The 16308-nt window shown below is 39.6% G+C and overlaps 1 protein-coding gene and 1 long non-coding RNA gene across 7 annotated transcripts in view; both read left to right on the top strand.

The window, feature by feature from the left end:
* The window catches only part of LOC143352446 (uncharacterized), a 112804-nt gene that overhangs the window by 77778 nt on the left and 18718 nt on the right, over positions 1-16308 (top strand). For all 6 annotated transcript variants that reach the window (XR_013081932.1, XM_076784943.1, XM_076784941.1 and 3 more), the window contains exon 3: positions 13762-13825. Coding sequence is in view for 5 of the 6 variants with exons in the window: in XM_076784943.1 (XP_076641058.1) it covers positions 13762-13825 (64 nt within the window). In the remaining variant the exon portion in view is untranslated. The remainder of the gene's footprint in view (positions 1-13761; positions 13826-16308) is intronic.
* LOC143352464 (uncharacterized) lies at positions 11991-13683 on the top strand. The gene is made up of 3 exons (XR_013081934.1): positions 11991-12381; positions 12908-12942; positions 13092-13683. It is a non-coding gene; the product is annotated as an uncharacterized LOC143352464 (long non-coding RNA).

Below are 16308 nucleotides of genomic sequence, written 5' to 3' on the forward strand. Positions count from 1 at the left end.
CAACCGAATTCATTATCCTCGGTTCGACGGTACCCCTCTCGTACTTCGAAAATGATATTCAAGGAAGAGGGTCAAGTGGCGGATTCTAAAACATTCGTCCTGGATTTTCAGCGACGCGAACGATTCCTTATAGACCCTCGACAAAAAGTGTTTCCGATACGAAACAATAATGAATTCAAATCGTTACGGAACCGCGATGGTTGCTGCACATTTCCCCGCGCTCGCAGACAAATTTTCATGTGACCTCGATAGACGCTTCCCCAGTCGGTTTTTCGTATCAAAAATCTCGATTGCGAAGCCACGCGTTATTGATTTCTACGCGTTCTTTGTTTTCTTCTTTTTTTTTCTTTTTCTACGAATCAAATTCGTGTGTTTCGAAATTATTTCATCGACTGAATGCATGCTCTTGAATACGTATGTTTATGTCCATTTGTGGTCGTTTATGCTCTTATGGAATTGTCGGGGCTGTTTTAACATTAGATTTGCGGGACCCGTCAAAATAACCGGTTTCAATTAGTATTCCTGATTTCTCAACATTTTTCATTTCTCGAGAAAGATTATATTTCTCGATAATTCTCGAGAATTTTTAATAAAATACAAAAATATTGGGAAACTTTTATAAAGTGAAACATTACGCTTTTGTTTTGAAATGACTTCTTAAGAAGCATAATGCGTCTAATGTAGAATCAGACAATCTACTTCTTTTTTTTTTTGTAACAAAATCTGTAGTCGTAGAAAAATTTCTTTCATTTTGTGTGGATGTTGGCTTTATCGTATACAGAACATCCAAAAGTTGCTGAAGATTGGGTGTCCTTTTTCCAGTGGACTCAAAAATTTGGAATTCCTTTGTTAGAGTCCGGAATTTATTTTCTTCTGCCGCTAAACTCTCGACACTAAATTCTTGAAGGCTGTCTGCAATTTCTAATTCTAACTGTTTTTCCTGTTCTTCACTCTGAGAATCTGAAAGTGTTTCACTATTTTCATAAGAATCATTGTTATATTTTCCAAAAAGTCTGCTTAGAATCTGTTTTGCCATTTTATACATATCTGCCTTGGATGTTAAATAAAAAATGTATCTTCTGAATCTTTTTTGCAGAGATTCTGGATTATGCAGATATTTTATAAGGGATACAACAATCTTGTCTCTTCTTTTAGATATTTCTTCTGTAATAACAACAAGAAACTCAAGAAACTCATTACTCAATTCAGTATTCAGTTTTTCGAAAGTTTTAAATAAGAATTTAAGAGAATTTAAGAATTTATATGTTATAAAATAAATGACATTCATAAGAATTTTCCTAGATTTAAATTCCTCGAGAAATTCTCGAGAAAGAATTCTCGAGAAGGAACACTAGTTTCAATATTTTTAATTATTGAGATTGTAAAGATGCATCCATGGAGGTTCAACAAATTTATTTCTTTGGGCATATACTATTTGAAAAATGGCTAAATTACAATGTATAAAGTGATGTGAAATAGCCATTTTTAATGCTCCGTAAACCTAGTGTTAATGTAATACAATACTCGATTATTATTTTATTACTAACTGTAATACTAACTACTGTATACTTTTATTACTAACTTTATTGTAACTTCATTTCTCTGTAACTTAAACTTCTTTCAATAGTGAATATATACATTATAAATAATATATGATGATGTTAGAATTATGAACCAAAATTTTCTGCGTTAATTGCAAAAAACCGGGAGCTAGATAAAATTTTGTCTCTTCCCCTAACAATTTTAATAAGTTGAAAATAATGTATCTCTGTTGTCGAATCCTGTTATCCATTTGAATGTTTCGCTAATTTTTCACATAAATGCACAATATCCGCAGGACAATCATTAATATTTGACAATGTCAAGGTTTTTTTGTATTTTGCTATTCGTCTAATTGTATCAATCAATTTTTAAACAATAGGCCATTTATACAGTGTTCGTACTACTTTCAATATACTTACGAATTTCAAATATGCATTATTTGTGGATTTCATGCATTTATGACAAAAATTAATAGGTGCAATTTAAGACCGAAAAAAACATTAGAAGAATTTGAAAATACGATTAAGAAAGAAAATAAATTACTATTTTCGTTTGAGTTCGTTGCAATTTAGGTAGGAATTTTTTATTGTGTATAAAGATCCGCTGTCTAATTATATGGTAATACTGAAAATAACGTTATCCACCGCATGCACAATAAACACATTTCCCGTATCCGTGGCTCGAACAATTCGATCACTCACTTGTACGATTGCGCACGAAGCGATTTCAGGTCGAAACGTTCTCATTCCAAATCAAACGATTAATTAATTTTCCTACATATATTAACCCTTTGCGGTCGTATGTCTACTCTGAACCACCAAAGCTTTCTTACCGTTCCAGTTGTATGTCTGCTCTCAGCTACCACAGAAAAAAACCATATTGATCTTATATTATATTAAGTTGACAAGAAAAATATAAAATATAGTTTGCACATGACATAAAATTTAAACATATTATTGTGTTACATATATCCAAAGTTTAAAAAAGAATTAATGAATGTTGTTTTCCCTCCATAATCTTGCAATATTATGTATTACTGTTAGTTCAACGAAAATTAATTCCGACCAACATGACACCTATGTATAATACGACCGCAAACGGTTAATTCCGATACGTAAAGGCATTTCTCCTTTCTAATGGAAAATCCTGTGTCTGCACGTTTATCCACCGATTGTTAAAAACCGACGAGCCCCGAATCGACGAATGCGTTATGCAATCCGTTGCGGGGAACAAACGCGATGCGAAAATAGTAAAAACGGTGTCTCATTTTTTTTTCTCTGCTTGTTAGAAATATTCGAGTTGTATGTAAAGTGGGAGAGGCAGCAAGAGAGAAAGAGAAAGAGAGCGCGAGAGGAAGATAGATAGATGGATAGAGAGAAAGAGAGAGAGAGAGAGAGAGAGAGAGTGAGAGAGAGAGAGAGAGAGAGAGAGAGAGAGAGAGAGAGAGAGAGAGAGAGAGAGAGAGAGAGAGAGAGAGAGAGAGAGAGAGAGAGAGAGAGAGAGAGAGAGAGAGAGAGAGAGAGGAAGGGGAGACGGAGCTAGAGGGTGGTTGATAGAGGGGTGAGTCGACCTGAATTTCAACACGTGACCCTAGGCTCCATGACGTCACGGGACTGACTTTCCTCCCCCCTCCCCCCTGCCGCCCCGGTTGTCCTGAAGTATTCAGGGCCGCAGAGGAGTGCAGTAAACGGAGACTTGAAAAGCTGGAGAAAAAGAAAATTGCGGCAGAGGGGCGAGGGTGCGAAGCAACAAGCAAAGCCGTTGGAAGGGTGTTAAAAGAGGGTCGAGGCTTTCAAAAGGTTCGCAGAAATTGCGTTAAACAGTCGGTGACTATCGTGTCACAGCGCCGAAATAGGGTTACTCGCGGACTGATGAGTAAGAGGAGCCCGTCTTAAAGCAACCTCCCGTAGAAGGTTCTTCAACCCCCCTTTCGTGAAATACGCAACCAAGCCGAGGAGGCCACTAGCCATTTTATGCATTACTCCACCTGCAACGTCCATTACCCTCGCCTGCCCGAACTGTTCTTCATTTTCACGATTCTACTGTACACGCGACGTGCACCCATGAACTGTTTCACGATATTTTGGTGCATATTTTATTTAAAATCCTTTTGTTCGCAAACGAGATTCCATTGCCTTACTGGTAAACAATTTCTTCAATTCACTTCTTTCTTGACGTACACTGCGTGCGTATAACCCTTTACCATTCCTAATAGGGATTTATATATAATAGTATTCCTATTACTATTAGATTCCTAATAGTAATTTACGTTCTATGTTGCACATTTTTTTAATTCATCCCTCCACCCTCCCAATCCTTGAATAACTAATACGTTGCGTGTTACAATGAAGAATTTATTTCTTCTGTTTTGAATTTATACGGAGATTCGTTGTTGACTGACAATGATTTTTGGCTAGGTTTAGACATTTATTTTTATTGTAACATATCCAGATAAATCGAGGTTTATTAAGATCTTTAGAATTCAAAAGTGTTGCAACAGCATCCCCTATAATACATTAAAAGTTTCTAGTTTCGCTTTCATTAGTTAAATTACTCTGATTTCGTAAGAATCTCTGGGAATGATATTTGGCACTTAACGTGTTAAATACATGAATGATAAGTTAAATAATAAATCGTATCACAAGATTTAAACATTCCGATTGTCATTTTTACGAAAATTTGGTTATCCGGGATTAAATAGAATGTTCCGAGCAATAAAATATTGCGATAAAACAAAAGTCTGAACGAATCAAAGTAACCCACCATTGAAGAGGATCAATTAAATATGCTGCCTATGTAAATCGCATCCATTCATGCATTCAACGCGTAGCATTGAAAACGATTATCGGAACACGTTAGGCTGCCTTGAACGTGACTTCTGCGCTGGAAATAGTCGCATAATTTGTTTAAAGCTAGTCTTCCCTCGCGTTTGTTAATTGACCGAGCAGTCGCCGGTTTCCTGTGAAAACACGATCCAGAACGAGAGAAGAGAGAGAGAGGGAGATCGTAAAATTGATCGAAGACGACTGTGGATCTGGCCGCGCGGGAAAAGACAACAATCGATATTCCGTAAAATTGCGACGTAAGCGCGCGTTTACATTTTCGTCGTCGAATAGTCGACAGGGACGATAAATCACATCCGATTAAACTGTTTTCAACGACGGTGGTCGTTTCTGTGGATCGTTCACCGATCTTAATGGTTGTTTTCCGGTTTCGCAATCGTACGCCGGAGTTAATCTTAGCTATTTTACAGTTCCTACGATTTACAGCTTGCCGCTTGCCCGACTATGTACAGGTGTGCAATTGAATGGGACTCGTCGATCGACGGTCACTCCTATGTTTTGCGGTCGCTGAAAGAGACATCACATCTCAAACGAGCTTCCATCCGCTTCCAATATCCGTGAAATCGACTAAGCGGGCTAGACAAATTGTTTGGAAGATGATGACGGTTCTTGTCTCTCGCTGCGGACATCGACGAAACTCAACGGCAATATTGGACCAGCTATGTCGAAGAACACGCGTCGACGGTTTATTAACGCGTTCGCTGCCATGTTACACATATGTGCTTCGATGACCGAATTATTTCTCAAGACTTGAAAATTGATTTTACAGAGATCGATCAAGTAAGCTCAAATAATTAACCCTTTGCACTCGAGTGGTCACTCTGAAGCGCCACTAAGAATTGTTGTGGCATTATTTCAAAGAACTTACAAAAATATTACAAAATATTTGTTACATTACAAAATTTGTATTTAATAGATTACTAAACGTTTAAATACTATATGTGAAAATCAGATCAGTTTCGTATGAATAAAATGAGAATATTCTAAGACGGAAGAAAAATTTAGTTTTAGAACTTCTCAATTTTGTTTCATTAAATAATATATTGTATTATAATATTCTTATAAATAATATATATTCATCAATATATATTCAAGCTTTGTTAAATTATATATATAAATATTGAATTTATATTGAATACAATATAACATATACACATATATACATTTATATTGAATTTATATTGATTTATATTTATATTTATATTGAATTTGTTTATATTGAATTTTGTTGATTTAAAAATATTCCTTTAAACATAAGATGCTCCTCAAAAACGGTGCACAACAAACTCTCGGTTAATATTCGTCCATTTTAGTGCTATCAATTGTTATTCGTAATCTCATACGTGAAACAATTGTCACAAATTACAATCCTAGAGAAAAAGAAGATTCTGCGAAATCTGAGACATAAAATGAACTTTTAGGAACGTATGAGGGTCAACACTTTCGCCAATCGTTGCACAAAGCAGTGTCTTAAAAAGCAACTATTTTGTGACAATAGTTAGCGAATTGACTTGAGCATTGCCATAATGTAGTCGTGTAGGTAGTGCATCGGTCTACTGGAGACATTTTACCAGATTAAAACCGTTGTTTCGTTCGTGTGCTTTTGGTTTTATGCTCTTATCATTTCCAGACTTTTGCCAATGTTTCTCGACTTTGTAACAAATCATTCTTATTCGTTCATAAGAATTTGAAGGAAATATAGTTGTATTCTCGAACAGGTCTCGCAATACCTGACATGCAAAACAAATCGATGTTAGGATTCCAAGGTGGGGCACCATTTGCAAAAGTGTTCAGTACTTTGAGAAATAGCAACACACAGCCGGATGTATAAACATGTACTCAAGTAGACTCATGAACGTATGCGTTCCTGTTGAACGACAGAGTGGGGCAGGCTCGTGTGCGAGTAGTATGTGTGAACGAGGGGCGTTCCTAATGCCTACTTAAAGAGCTCGTATTTATCGAGCTGCCGCTGTGAAACTGCTTGTTACTTAATTATAATTGCGACCGCATACAATCACTGAATCTACAGATTTCAGCTTCCACATAGTTACGTAAACATTACGAATTGTGCACGATTAATGAATAATTTTTAATATGGCTATATTTCTCTCTCTCTCTCTCTCTCCCTGTATGTGCGTATGTGCTCCTTTGTATGATGAAGTATTGTACTTGTGAAATTTGCCTGTGTGCGGCATATTTCAGCGCTTGAAATACCGCCCCTGTTAATTGATATTGATCACATACAATTAGTGTCCTTTAATTAAAATATGCATATTAATGTCTTACTCACTGTCCACGTTATCATGTGTAACGGTGAAGTGTCGGCTTTGTTCGACCGCAATTTGTAACTTAGCGCAAAGCACTGCGTTATTTTAATGGTAATTACGTGTTAAATGAGAATTGACCGTTAAATGAGAGACCACGAACTGGTTGGCACCATAATTTTGCTGGGTAACGCCACCATTTCGCGAGTCTCGTGACGCACCGAACTAGTGCGCGATACGTTTATTTATAACAATGTTGAATATTTAACCGGTGTCAACAGCACCGCCTTGCAATATTTTCCTAAGTACCACGTGTGCTCTTTATGGACTGCGTAAACGTATCAAAGAAGACTCACGGATTACACCTGTGCATTATGCCGTGCATTAGAACTTTAGTTAACAGGGCGCACAAAATTAGTTTACCCGCCTTCACGCAAAGTACGCGTCGATTAACAATGTCCTGTTAACTAGATTTACAAGTTAGCTTGTATGGAAATAACGATCAACCTGTGTTATCCCATTAAGAAGACATAGAAGTAATGTGAGAATAAAAAAGTTGTCGTTTTCGAATACGTAAGGGCGCAGTGAGTAAATTAACATAATTTGTAAATATTATTGTATACATACTAATCCTGTTCAGGATGGGACGTTTCGACCAAAATGGGTCCTAGCCACACTACACGAGAGTTGACGAGGTAAATTGCAATTTTACCAATTCCCACAATTACCCAACAACATCCTTTTATCGAACATGATGCTAGAAAATTCAAATTTAGCGGGGAACGATATTAACATTGGGTCAGAATGGACCCGCCATCCGAGGCTCGAAGACGTCGACTCTCCGTCAACATCTATAGTCGAAAAAATTGTAGGCACTATATTATCGAATACATTATCGCTTTTAAATAATTCAAACGATCACCAATGCAATGTTGAATTAGTAACGATCGCAGCAACATAAGGATTTTCGCACCGGTCATTCGGTATTTATTTTTCGTGTAAACATTTGCAGTATCAATATTTCCCATCGCTTGCGAAACCGTTTGTGCATCAGTTTAATTCGATCACGAAACCATATTTCAAACTGTCACGAATAGAATAATAAATTCGATGCCGGTCATATCTGTTCGTGACCGTCCATGAAAATTTGGTTCGCAGCCAATCTTCAAAGGATCGTTCCAGCTATTGCTAAACACTGATTTGTGTTCAAGATGGCATTCCTTCGCCGTGCTATCTACCACTGTTCCAAAGAGCCTCTCGGTAATCCGAAGGATTTACCGAACATAATTAATGCGCGCGAGCACGTGTGCCGTCGCGATTATGTAAACCGGGGCTCCGTGTACGTATATCCTGTAACCTTTCTTCTCTCCATTGCGAATCTTCGCGAGAATGTTTTAATTTATTGTCGGCTGATACGACGTCGGTCGTGACGTACGCGATCTGCGCGATGATACGGCCACGGTAATGACCAATTTTAATAATACGTACAACCGGCGTTTCACAAACTGGAGGAATATAATGGCGACTCTTATTAGCTGCACAGCGGCGGATCCAGGCATGGCTTTTACGAACTGCAGGGCCCCCATCGCGGTAAAAAAAATAAAAATGAAAATAATTTCAATTAAAAACTCAAGAAAACATAAATTATTGAAAAATTTTTGGTACTTCAGTTAATTTGGGTTAATTGGGCAGACCCCCAAACAGTGTTAATCCAGGTCCCCAAAATTAACCCTTTGCACCCTGTCCCTTCTAAGGGGACATTATAGGGACATTTCCCCTCTTAGGTTTGGATACAGAACAAGGTTGCGAATGATCAATTATTGCGGCCCGGGAGTTCATTTGTATACCTAATAATATCTGTTTCTTCTTACCTTCTCAGTGAACTGCGTCATGAAATGAAATCACGTTCTCCGTATTGCAATTAAGAAAAGAAAATTAATCGATTAATTTAATTCAATTTAATTTATTGGTTTTTTAAGTTCATTTTTCTATAATTACGTGCTAAAGATTTGAATGTAATTAGCCGTGGCTGTCGCGAATTCATCGGAAAGAATAATCATTGACTATTTACGAATGAATGTAACGCGTCTCTGCGAAATTTTCACAGATCCAGACGGTCACAGTGTCAGGTTTAAACGTAGCAAAATTAGAATATGAATTATTGAAGACTCGTCACTCTGCTCGGATGAATACATGAATATAGCGCAGCTTGTCTGGAGTGCAGCCTCGGCATAAAATAATAAACAGTCTCGATCACAGTGATTTCTCTATATATGTCGCCGACGCCTGGATGATAAACGTCGCAGAATTATCCCCACTACCGCGGGGGATACCCGGTGAGGGGCCTCGGACGCCAATAAACATAACACGGCTCGGGTATGTCTCCTGGACGATACATGTCGCCGGCAAGACCCGTGTTGTTGACATATATCGAGAGTTCGCTGTACATACAATTTAGAAATTCTTACTTTTCCCTGGTATCCCGAGGCAAAAATTGTGACAGATGAACAGTGATCTATTTTGTCAGCCGCTGTAGATCCCACAAGCTCCAACGAAATTCGTGAAATTGATTAAGATGGTCGATGAACTATGCTCGCCCGCATGCGACCGACAGACAACGTGTCGAGCGTGTAATCGAGAACAGGTGTAAATCCGAAGCACCATTGCCAACGTGGATTCGCGTCGGTCTGCGGGCACCTTAATTCGAAGGGATGTTCGGTCCGAGGTATTCATCCGTGCAGAACCGCAGTCCCGCCAATGGGTTTTCTCGTATCCATTAAGTTGATAATGCGTCGAGGAGTAAACATCCTCGCAGCCAGTGTAGTCGAGCTATTTTCAAAAGTACTTTGGCTGAATGAACCGATTATAAGGCAACGGTGCAGTTTATCTGACTCTACCACCCCTGTGCTAGGCGGTTTACGCTCTACTTAATTTCCGAATTGAAAGTACAGGCGAAAGCTTAGGGCATTCCGCGGGGCTGGGGCTATAGCGCTCGAAACGACGCTGAACATTCGACCATAAGCCGCGAACCGGGAAAACGCCTCATCAACATGGCAAGCTAAAAGGCGTCGGCTACCGGTATTTAGCTCGTCCTTTTCAAAAGACCATGATTGATAATTGTTAAGGATTCTCAAGATGGTTCAAAGGACCCTCCTTCTTTAGTAGCAAGTCACCCTAATGCAACGCATTCCACCAATTTCTTTCAGAAACATTATTGCAAATTTTCTGCATCGATTGGAAGAAAAAGGTGCCGAACCATTTTCCTTCGTTAACAATGTTCTTCTTTGTTCATTTTTGTCATAAATCCACGATATCCGCAGTCTAATCATTATTTAGCTACTCTTTTCGATTCTAATGTTATTCTAGTATTTTTTTAGTAACATTCGGGGTGACATGTTTAGTTTATGGTTAACGATTGTTATGTACGAGGTTAAAAGAAGATTCTTAATCTCCTTTTGGACATTGCACGATCATCGGGAGTCCTATTAACTCTCCTATTAACCTAGTTTTGACGATTTCACGACTGCCATGACATCCAGCTATTCATAGACAGCTAGAACTATTCGAGTCATTAAACAACGACGAGAAAGGAGGAAACGTCTATTTTGTTCAACGGAAGATTACTCATTCTACGCGCATACCTTGTTGCACACCGCCTGGTACACGCTATTTGACGCCGTTCCATTTGGCTCATTCCCGATTACTCTGTTCGTTCCCTCCATTGATCGGTTCACCCGTGCAAACTGGCCAACAGTGGTGTAATTAAGCACTCTACCTACACAATATAGAGAATGTCGTGGGACAGTCTAAATTATGCTTGGCACCGCAAAATTAGCCCGAGAGAGCCTTCCAAAATTTCACCGAGATCCTCCTGCAAATGGAGTCGTTTTCGATCAGATAACGGCCATGTTTTATCGCTGGCTGGGTCGCCGCCATGCGCGAACCGTCCGGGGCGCAGAAAATGATGTCGGTATATAGTAATTCGGACAGAGGACGGTACGAAAGTGCCTTCTGACGACTCCCCGATTATTCTGAACGGTGCCAGACAATGTTACAAACAGCATACACATACAAATTATCTTGCTTGCGTTCCATTGGGTCTTGTGCAATTCTCGGAAATCATTGTACGCGCGGTGGTACACTGACAACATCGTTCATCACGATTTCGAATTTGCATTCCGCAATTCTAATTCGCATCGGCCTGGCTGTTTTAATAGACTCGTGTTTAAACATGAACCGGCAAAGTATAATTACTGGATTCCGGGTCGTCATGCATTTGTAGTACGTGCACACGTTTAAAATATATAATGAACATCTATAGCAGCAAACGTTAAAACAGCTCCATGCTCACCAGAACGAATTTTCTACCTGATACGTTAAACTTGTCCCTCCCCCTGGTTTTTAAAAAACCATCCATTAGTGTCTCGCTTTTGAAAAAATGTCAACAACACGGGTCTTGCCAGTGACGTGTATCGTCCTGGAGACATACCTGAGCCGTGTTATGTTCACACTCCTAAGCTCGAGTGCTTTCGAGCTTCGTGGTCCCTCACGTGGTATGCTCCGCGGTAGTGGGACCAATTCCGCGACGTTTATCATCCAGACCTTGGCGACATATATAGAGAATTCACTGTATATCGTTCAAACTAAGTACAAAAATCATCATAAAAATCATTCTTTTCTTCTTGCCAGCTTCCCTTAATTATTTCCTTGAAAGTTGAAGAATGCTGTGCTTATCGGACCAACGTCATACTGGATAATTCTCATATCGCTAGCCCAGTTAGGCGAATCTTTCTTCTTTTTGACGAAGCTGCAAGAGAATAACTACAAAAGTCTCTCGAATAAGTAAGTCGAGATAAAAGAGGGTGTAAAGGGACACGTTGAAGGCTCGGGAAAAACTGGAGTTTTGCAAACTATATCGGGCAGTTGTTTCACGGCCGGGTTGGTCCCGGTGTCCGTGACAGTATTCTGGCATGTTTTGACAAACCGTCCGCCTAATGAGCAGGCTTCCTGTCTTTACCAGGAGAAGATTCCTCTGCCAGTTCGTAGGCGTATCGCCGATGCTGGTAGCCGTCCCCGTATCAGAGCAATACCTGGGAACCTCGGAGCGAATCCAGGTCGCCCCATTTTGTAATTGGCAATCGGCCTGATCCGCTAGTGAAAAGTCTGCCAGCGAGTTTCAGTTGTCGAACGCTGCCAGGTCGATCCATCGGTTGTCGGGTCGCGTTTGCCCAGACTTTGCACAATTCTCTCCGTTCGTTCGTTCGTTCGCGTACCTTTTTGTTCCCCCTCTCCCCTCTCCCCGGCACCGTGCCATCCCTCCTCCCCCCCCCCTCTACGACCTTTTTGCTCATCTTCCATTGTCCCGGCGCATTAATGCCCGGCGTTCGCGAACGCCTGCGACAATTTTCTCCGTTCGCTGTTCGCGATCCGTCGAAGTTCACCTGAGCGCAGCGAAAATCTGTCGAAACGCGACACGCCGAGATCCGCACCGCTATCAGTAGTCGAAGTCTGCGATTCCGAGCACCGGATCCTTGAAACACGATTCAACTTCTCCGGTGCTTTGGGTTTCGAACTCGTTCGACGCCATCGTTAACTCGTCGCTTTGTAAGGTCGAGTTAGAGTAGCGAGGGGAGACTTCGAAAGAATGCGATTCTCATGTGTTTGAATTCAACTTCTGCTCGACTGAAATGGGATCTTATTGGGAGACCAAGACTCCGTAGGTTCGCGATAAGGTACAGTGACCACGTTACCGACAAAAATAGGCGAAAAATGGTTTTACGTGCCTCGACTTTTCGTCCTTGTATAAAAATATTTTGTCGCTGGGAAAGGGCTCATTCGAAAGAGGAGCGTCCAATCTAGCGCGTGCTGGTGACGAGCCGACGAGATTATGCAGATATTTGGTAATATAAGCGCTAGAAGTAGGCCAAAAATTGACTATGTGCATGCCGTGGAATCCAAGCGTTTTTATGCCATTGGATCAGTTTTCTGGATGAAAACATCTCCAGCTACAAATTGAGCTATATTTTGTCTTGATTCTCTACGAAATGAAGCCAAAAACTTGAAAACGGATCTTAAGTCAGTGGCTGAAGGCTGTGAACGGAAATTATACAGCAGTTACCGACCTGCTGACTCTGCAAAAGCCACGTAACTACCCTCGTACACTCCTCGGGCATAGTTGCGTGGAAGAGTCTAGGATAATATTCCATCCATTATTATACACGTTAAAACAACAAATTCACCCTTTTAACCCTTCCACAGCGTGATGAAGATGCTGCAATTATAATGATATATACGTAATTCATGTTAAAAGATTTTGTGCATATTGTGCTGCAACGGAATATCATAACACTTTGTATATTAGGCTAGAGACGTTACGAAATCTGTTTGCGCAAACATGTTTAAAAACAGTCTGTTTGAAACCTGGATTTATTATTTAAGCAAGGAACTATACCTGAAAGTGCATGATATAGCAAGCGCGTACCTACGATGTTTGTTTACTCCGTCGCAGTCCTGTAAACGACACAGTTTGTGTAGAATAATAAATTGATACTGTCCAAATGGAGGAAGTAAGAAGGAAACACAAATGATTGTGTTGAATGCAGGAATAATAAGGAGACGCAAATCATTATGTTTAATGTAGGAATAATAAGAAGACACAACTGATTATGTTAACACTTTACCAACCGGTAGCTTATTAACCGGTTGCGGTGGCAACCGAGACAGAGCCGGTGTCAGGGAAGTATTTATGAGTGATCGGTAAAGTGTTAAATATTATTAAAATTTTCTAATAATTAAACGGAAGTAGTAGTAGTAGATCTAGGTTGCTCATTGTTATTCCAGCATTTCAACAATTCAAATATGAAATTTTTAATCGTGTCAAATCCGAACAAAGCGTTCGGTTAATATTGATCGATTGTGCCAAGAAAACAATAGGTTTAAAAGCCTGTGGTTGGAAGCAATAAAATAAGAATGCGCACAGGCTCCGCCCTTTCACTTCTCTTTCCTTGAGCTCCCTTTTTCAACAATTACCAATAATGAATCATACCTTGAACCATAAACATAAGGATTGTACAGTTGCAAAATTTAATCGAGAATTCCTGTTGTTGTTGCAGAGGAGGACTGCAGAGATAACGGTGGACAGTGGGGAACAGAATGCGGTGTTCGTCCGCATTTCCGGTGAGCTCATCGCAGAATGTAGAACTACATTTTATAAGAAGGCTCTTCAAACTTCTTAAGTTATTAAGTTATTAACTTCTTAAGTTATTTTTATGTTTTAACGGGAATCGTAATAAAAATATATCTGAGATTGCATTATACAATCGCAAAATAATACTGCAGTCTCCATTACATATATCAAAAGATGTACGATAAAAAATATAAAATATACAATAGTTGAACGACGATGAACTTACGAAGACGTCGAATTTCATAAAATTCTCTCCTGCAGAGGTAAAGTGCGCTGACTAGTAATTAGAACTTTTCCATTTAAAAATGATTGTCATTTATGCATTGTTCCTTAACTTCGCTGAAAATTCAAAAATTGATCTGGTAGTCGAAAATGTAGTAGTGAAATTGGACTTATTTAGAAATTGACCGTATCTGTTCAACCAGGAGTGTAGAATAGGGGTGACAAACTTCTCTGACAGCATATGTCCCTCTAGCAGTTAGGTTCTCCCTCTAATCAGTTAACTGTCCATCCCTGCTATGTGTCTCACCTGGCATAAGTCACACATATGACCCATACATCAGTTGATAGTTGATAAAAAGGGACAAAGAAATATTGTATAGCTAGACCGATAGGTTACTTCAAATATACACCACACATTTCCAATTTAATAATAATCAAACTCAAAATAAAAATTGAATCGCACACTGAAAATAAAAATTAGGAGCAATATTTTTAATTTATTGTTCAATTTAACCTAGTTTTTTTATAATAAATATTGCGTTCTATATTTATTTTCTTTTGCTACTATTATTATGGAATAAATTAAATTCGTCAACTTCTACTATTATCATGGGACAGAGGAAGTATTAAATACTCCATGAGAACTTGAATCTATATTGCTAATTCAATATGCAAGCATTAAAACTTATATTTGGTTAGTTAATGTGTTTGCTCAGGTTTTTATTACAATTCATTCGTTATAACTCGGTGCTGCTACCATAAATTTCGCGCGAAATAACACCGATCGTTCGTTCGGAATGACTATGTACCGTGTCTCTGCAAGTAGTTATTTTAATTCATGAATCGGAAGTCAATTAAATTCACAAGTTCGGGCTACTCTTCGGCAATAATGTTCGCAATTAGCACGGAAACGAGTAAACCGAGATGTAAACGCGATTTAATGAGTTTGGATTTACGAATGGATTTCGAATATGCTTGGATGCTCCCGCGCATAATTCCAACTTTCGAAACTCGCCTGGCGTTCACGGTAATATCGCGCGTTTATCCAACAAGCGATCTGAAATACAAGATTGTACGCGCAGCCAGCCCTCGAGTCAAGTTTATTAAGTCAATTAACGTTGGAACGAATCGACATGTTCGAAGAAAATAATCGAAATAAATGGACAATTAAGGACGGCCACGATTACGCGTTGTTCGTGTCGTCTGATTCGATTAAGGAAAGCGCACGCGGCGTAGAAAGCGGAATGATGATCGCGGAAAACGGCATGTTTTTCACGACATCGCCGATAAACCATAAACTCCCCCCAGTTTTCTATATACATGTACGGGGTGTCCCAAAAAATGATGTACTTCCTTGAATGGAAGTGATTCCGTGATTCTTGAGGCGATTTCAAGTAACTTTCTCCTTTGCGGAAATGTTCTCCGCGGCTTTGTTAAGGAGTTATTAACGGAAAACACGGACCAATCAGGGCGCGGCAACAGCGGACGGATATCGGTTCGGCGACAAGTCCCGTTGAGCGTGGCGTTGCCATTGGCCGATCCGCAATCGGTCCGCTATCGTCACGCTCTGATTGGTCCGTGTTTTTCGTGAATAACTCCTTAACAAAGCCGCGGAGCACATTTTTGCAAAGGAAAAAGTTACTCGAAATGACTTGAGGAATCATCCATTTCAAGAAAGCACATTTTTAGGACAGCCTGTACGTCACTAATGAAACCTTTTCTAACCGATAGACTAAACGCGGAGCTGCACGCACACTCCCATTGGAGAACAGTGGATTACCTCCAAAAGTTGAAACGCAATAGCATGAGCGAACAGTTTTCATTTTGCTAAATTTTTCTGCGAAGCCAAGAGACCCCAGTGGACAGGCGCGGTTCGAATGGACAATTTGTTCGGTTTTTGAGGACCTTGTACTGCGGATACCGTGTCTCTGTACACTAGAGTATCTAAATAATGTCTCGAGGATAAGAACACCACTTTATAATGCCTTGAGGTCCTATTAACGGATCTGATGTATGATAATAGGTCCGACCCTGAATTACCTGCGCTAGGTCTCAGCAATCTGCTTTTCCCTTGTATCTTCTCCATTCTGTTAATTTATCTTTAATTAACCAGATCCGTGCTGGTTCGAAGGAAATGAATTTATTCTGTAACCGATTATTCCTCGGCGAACGATCTCCTTTCGATTAATTGAAAAAGAGCGAGCGAATCATGCGACGCGAGATATCTCCTTCTTGAGAAAACATTGTTCCA

Source organism: Halictus rubicundus, chromosome 3 (assembly GCF_050948215.1).
Source record: "Halictus rubicundus isolate RS-2024b chromosome 3, iyHalRubi1_principal, whole genome shotgun sequence".
In the NCBI taxonomy this organism is placed as follows: domain Eukaryota; kingdom Metazoa; phylum Arthropoda; class Insecta; order Hymenoptera; family Halictidae; genus Halictus; species Halictus rubicundus.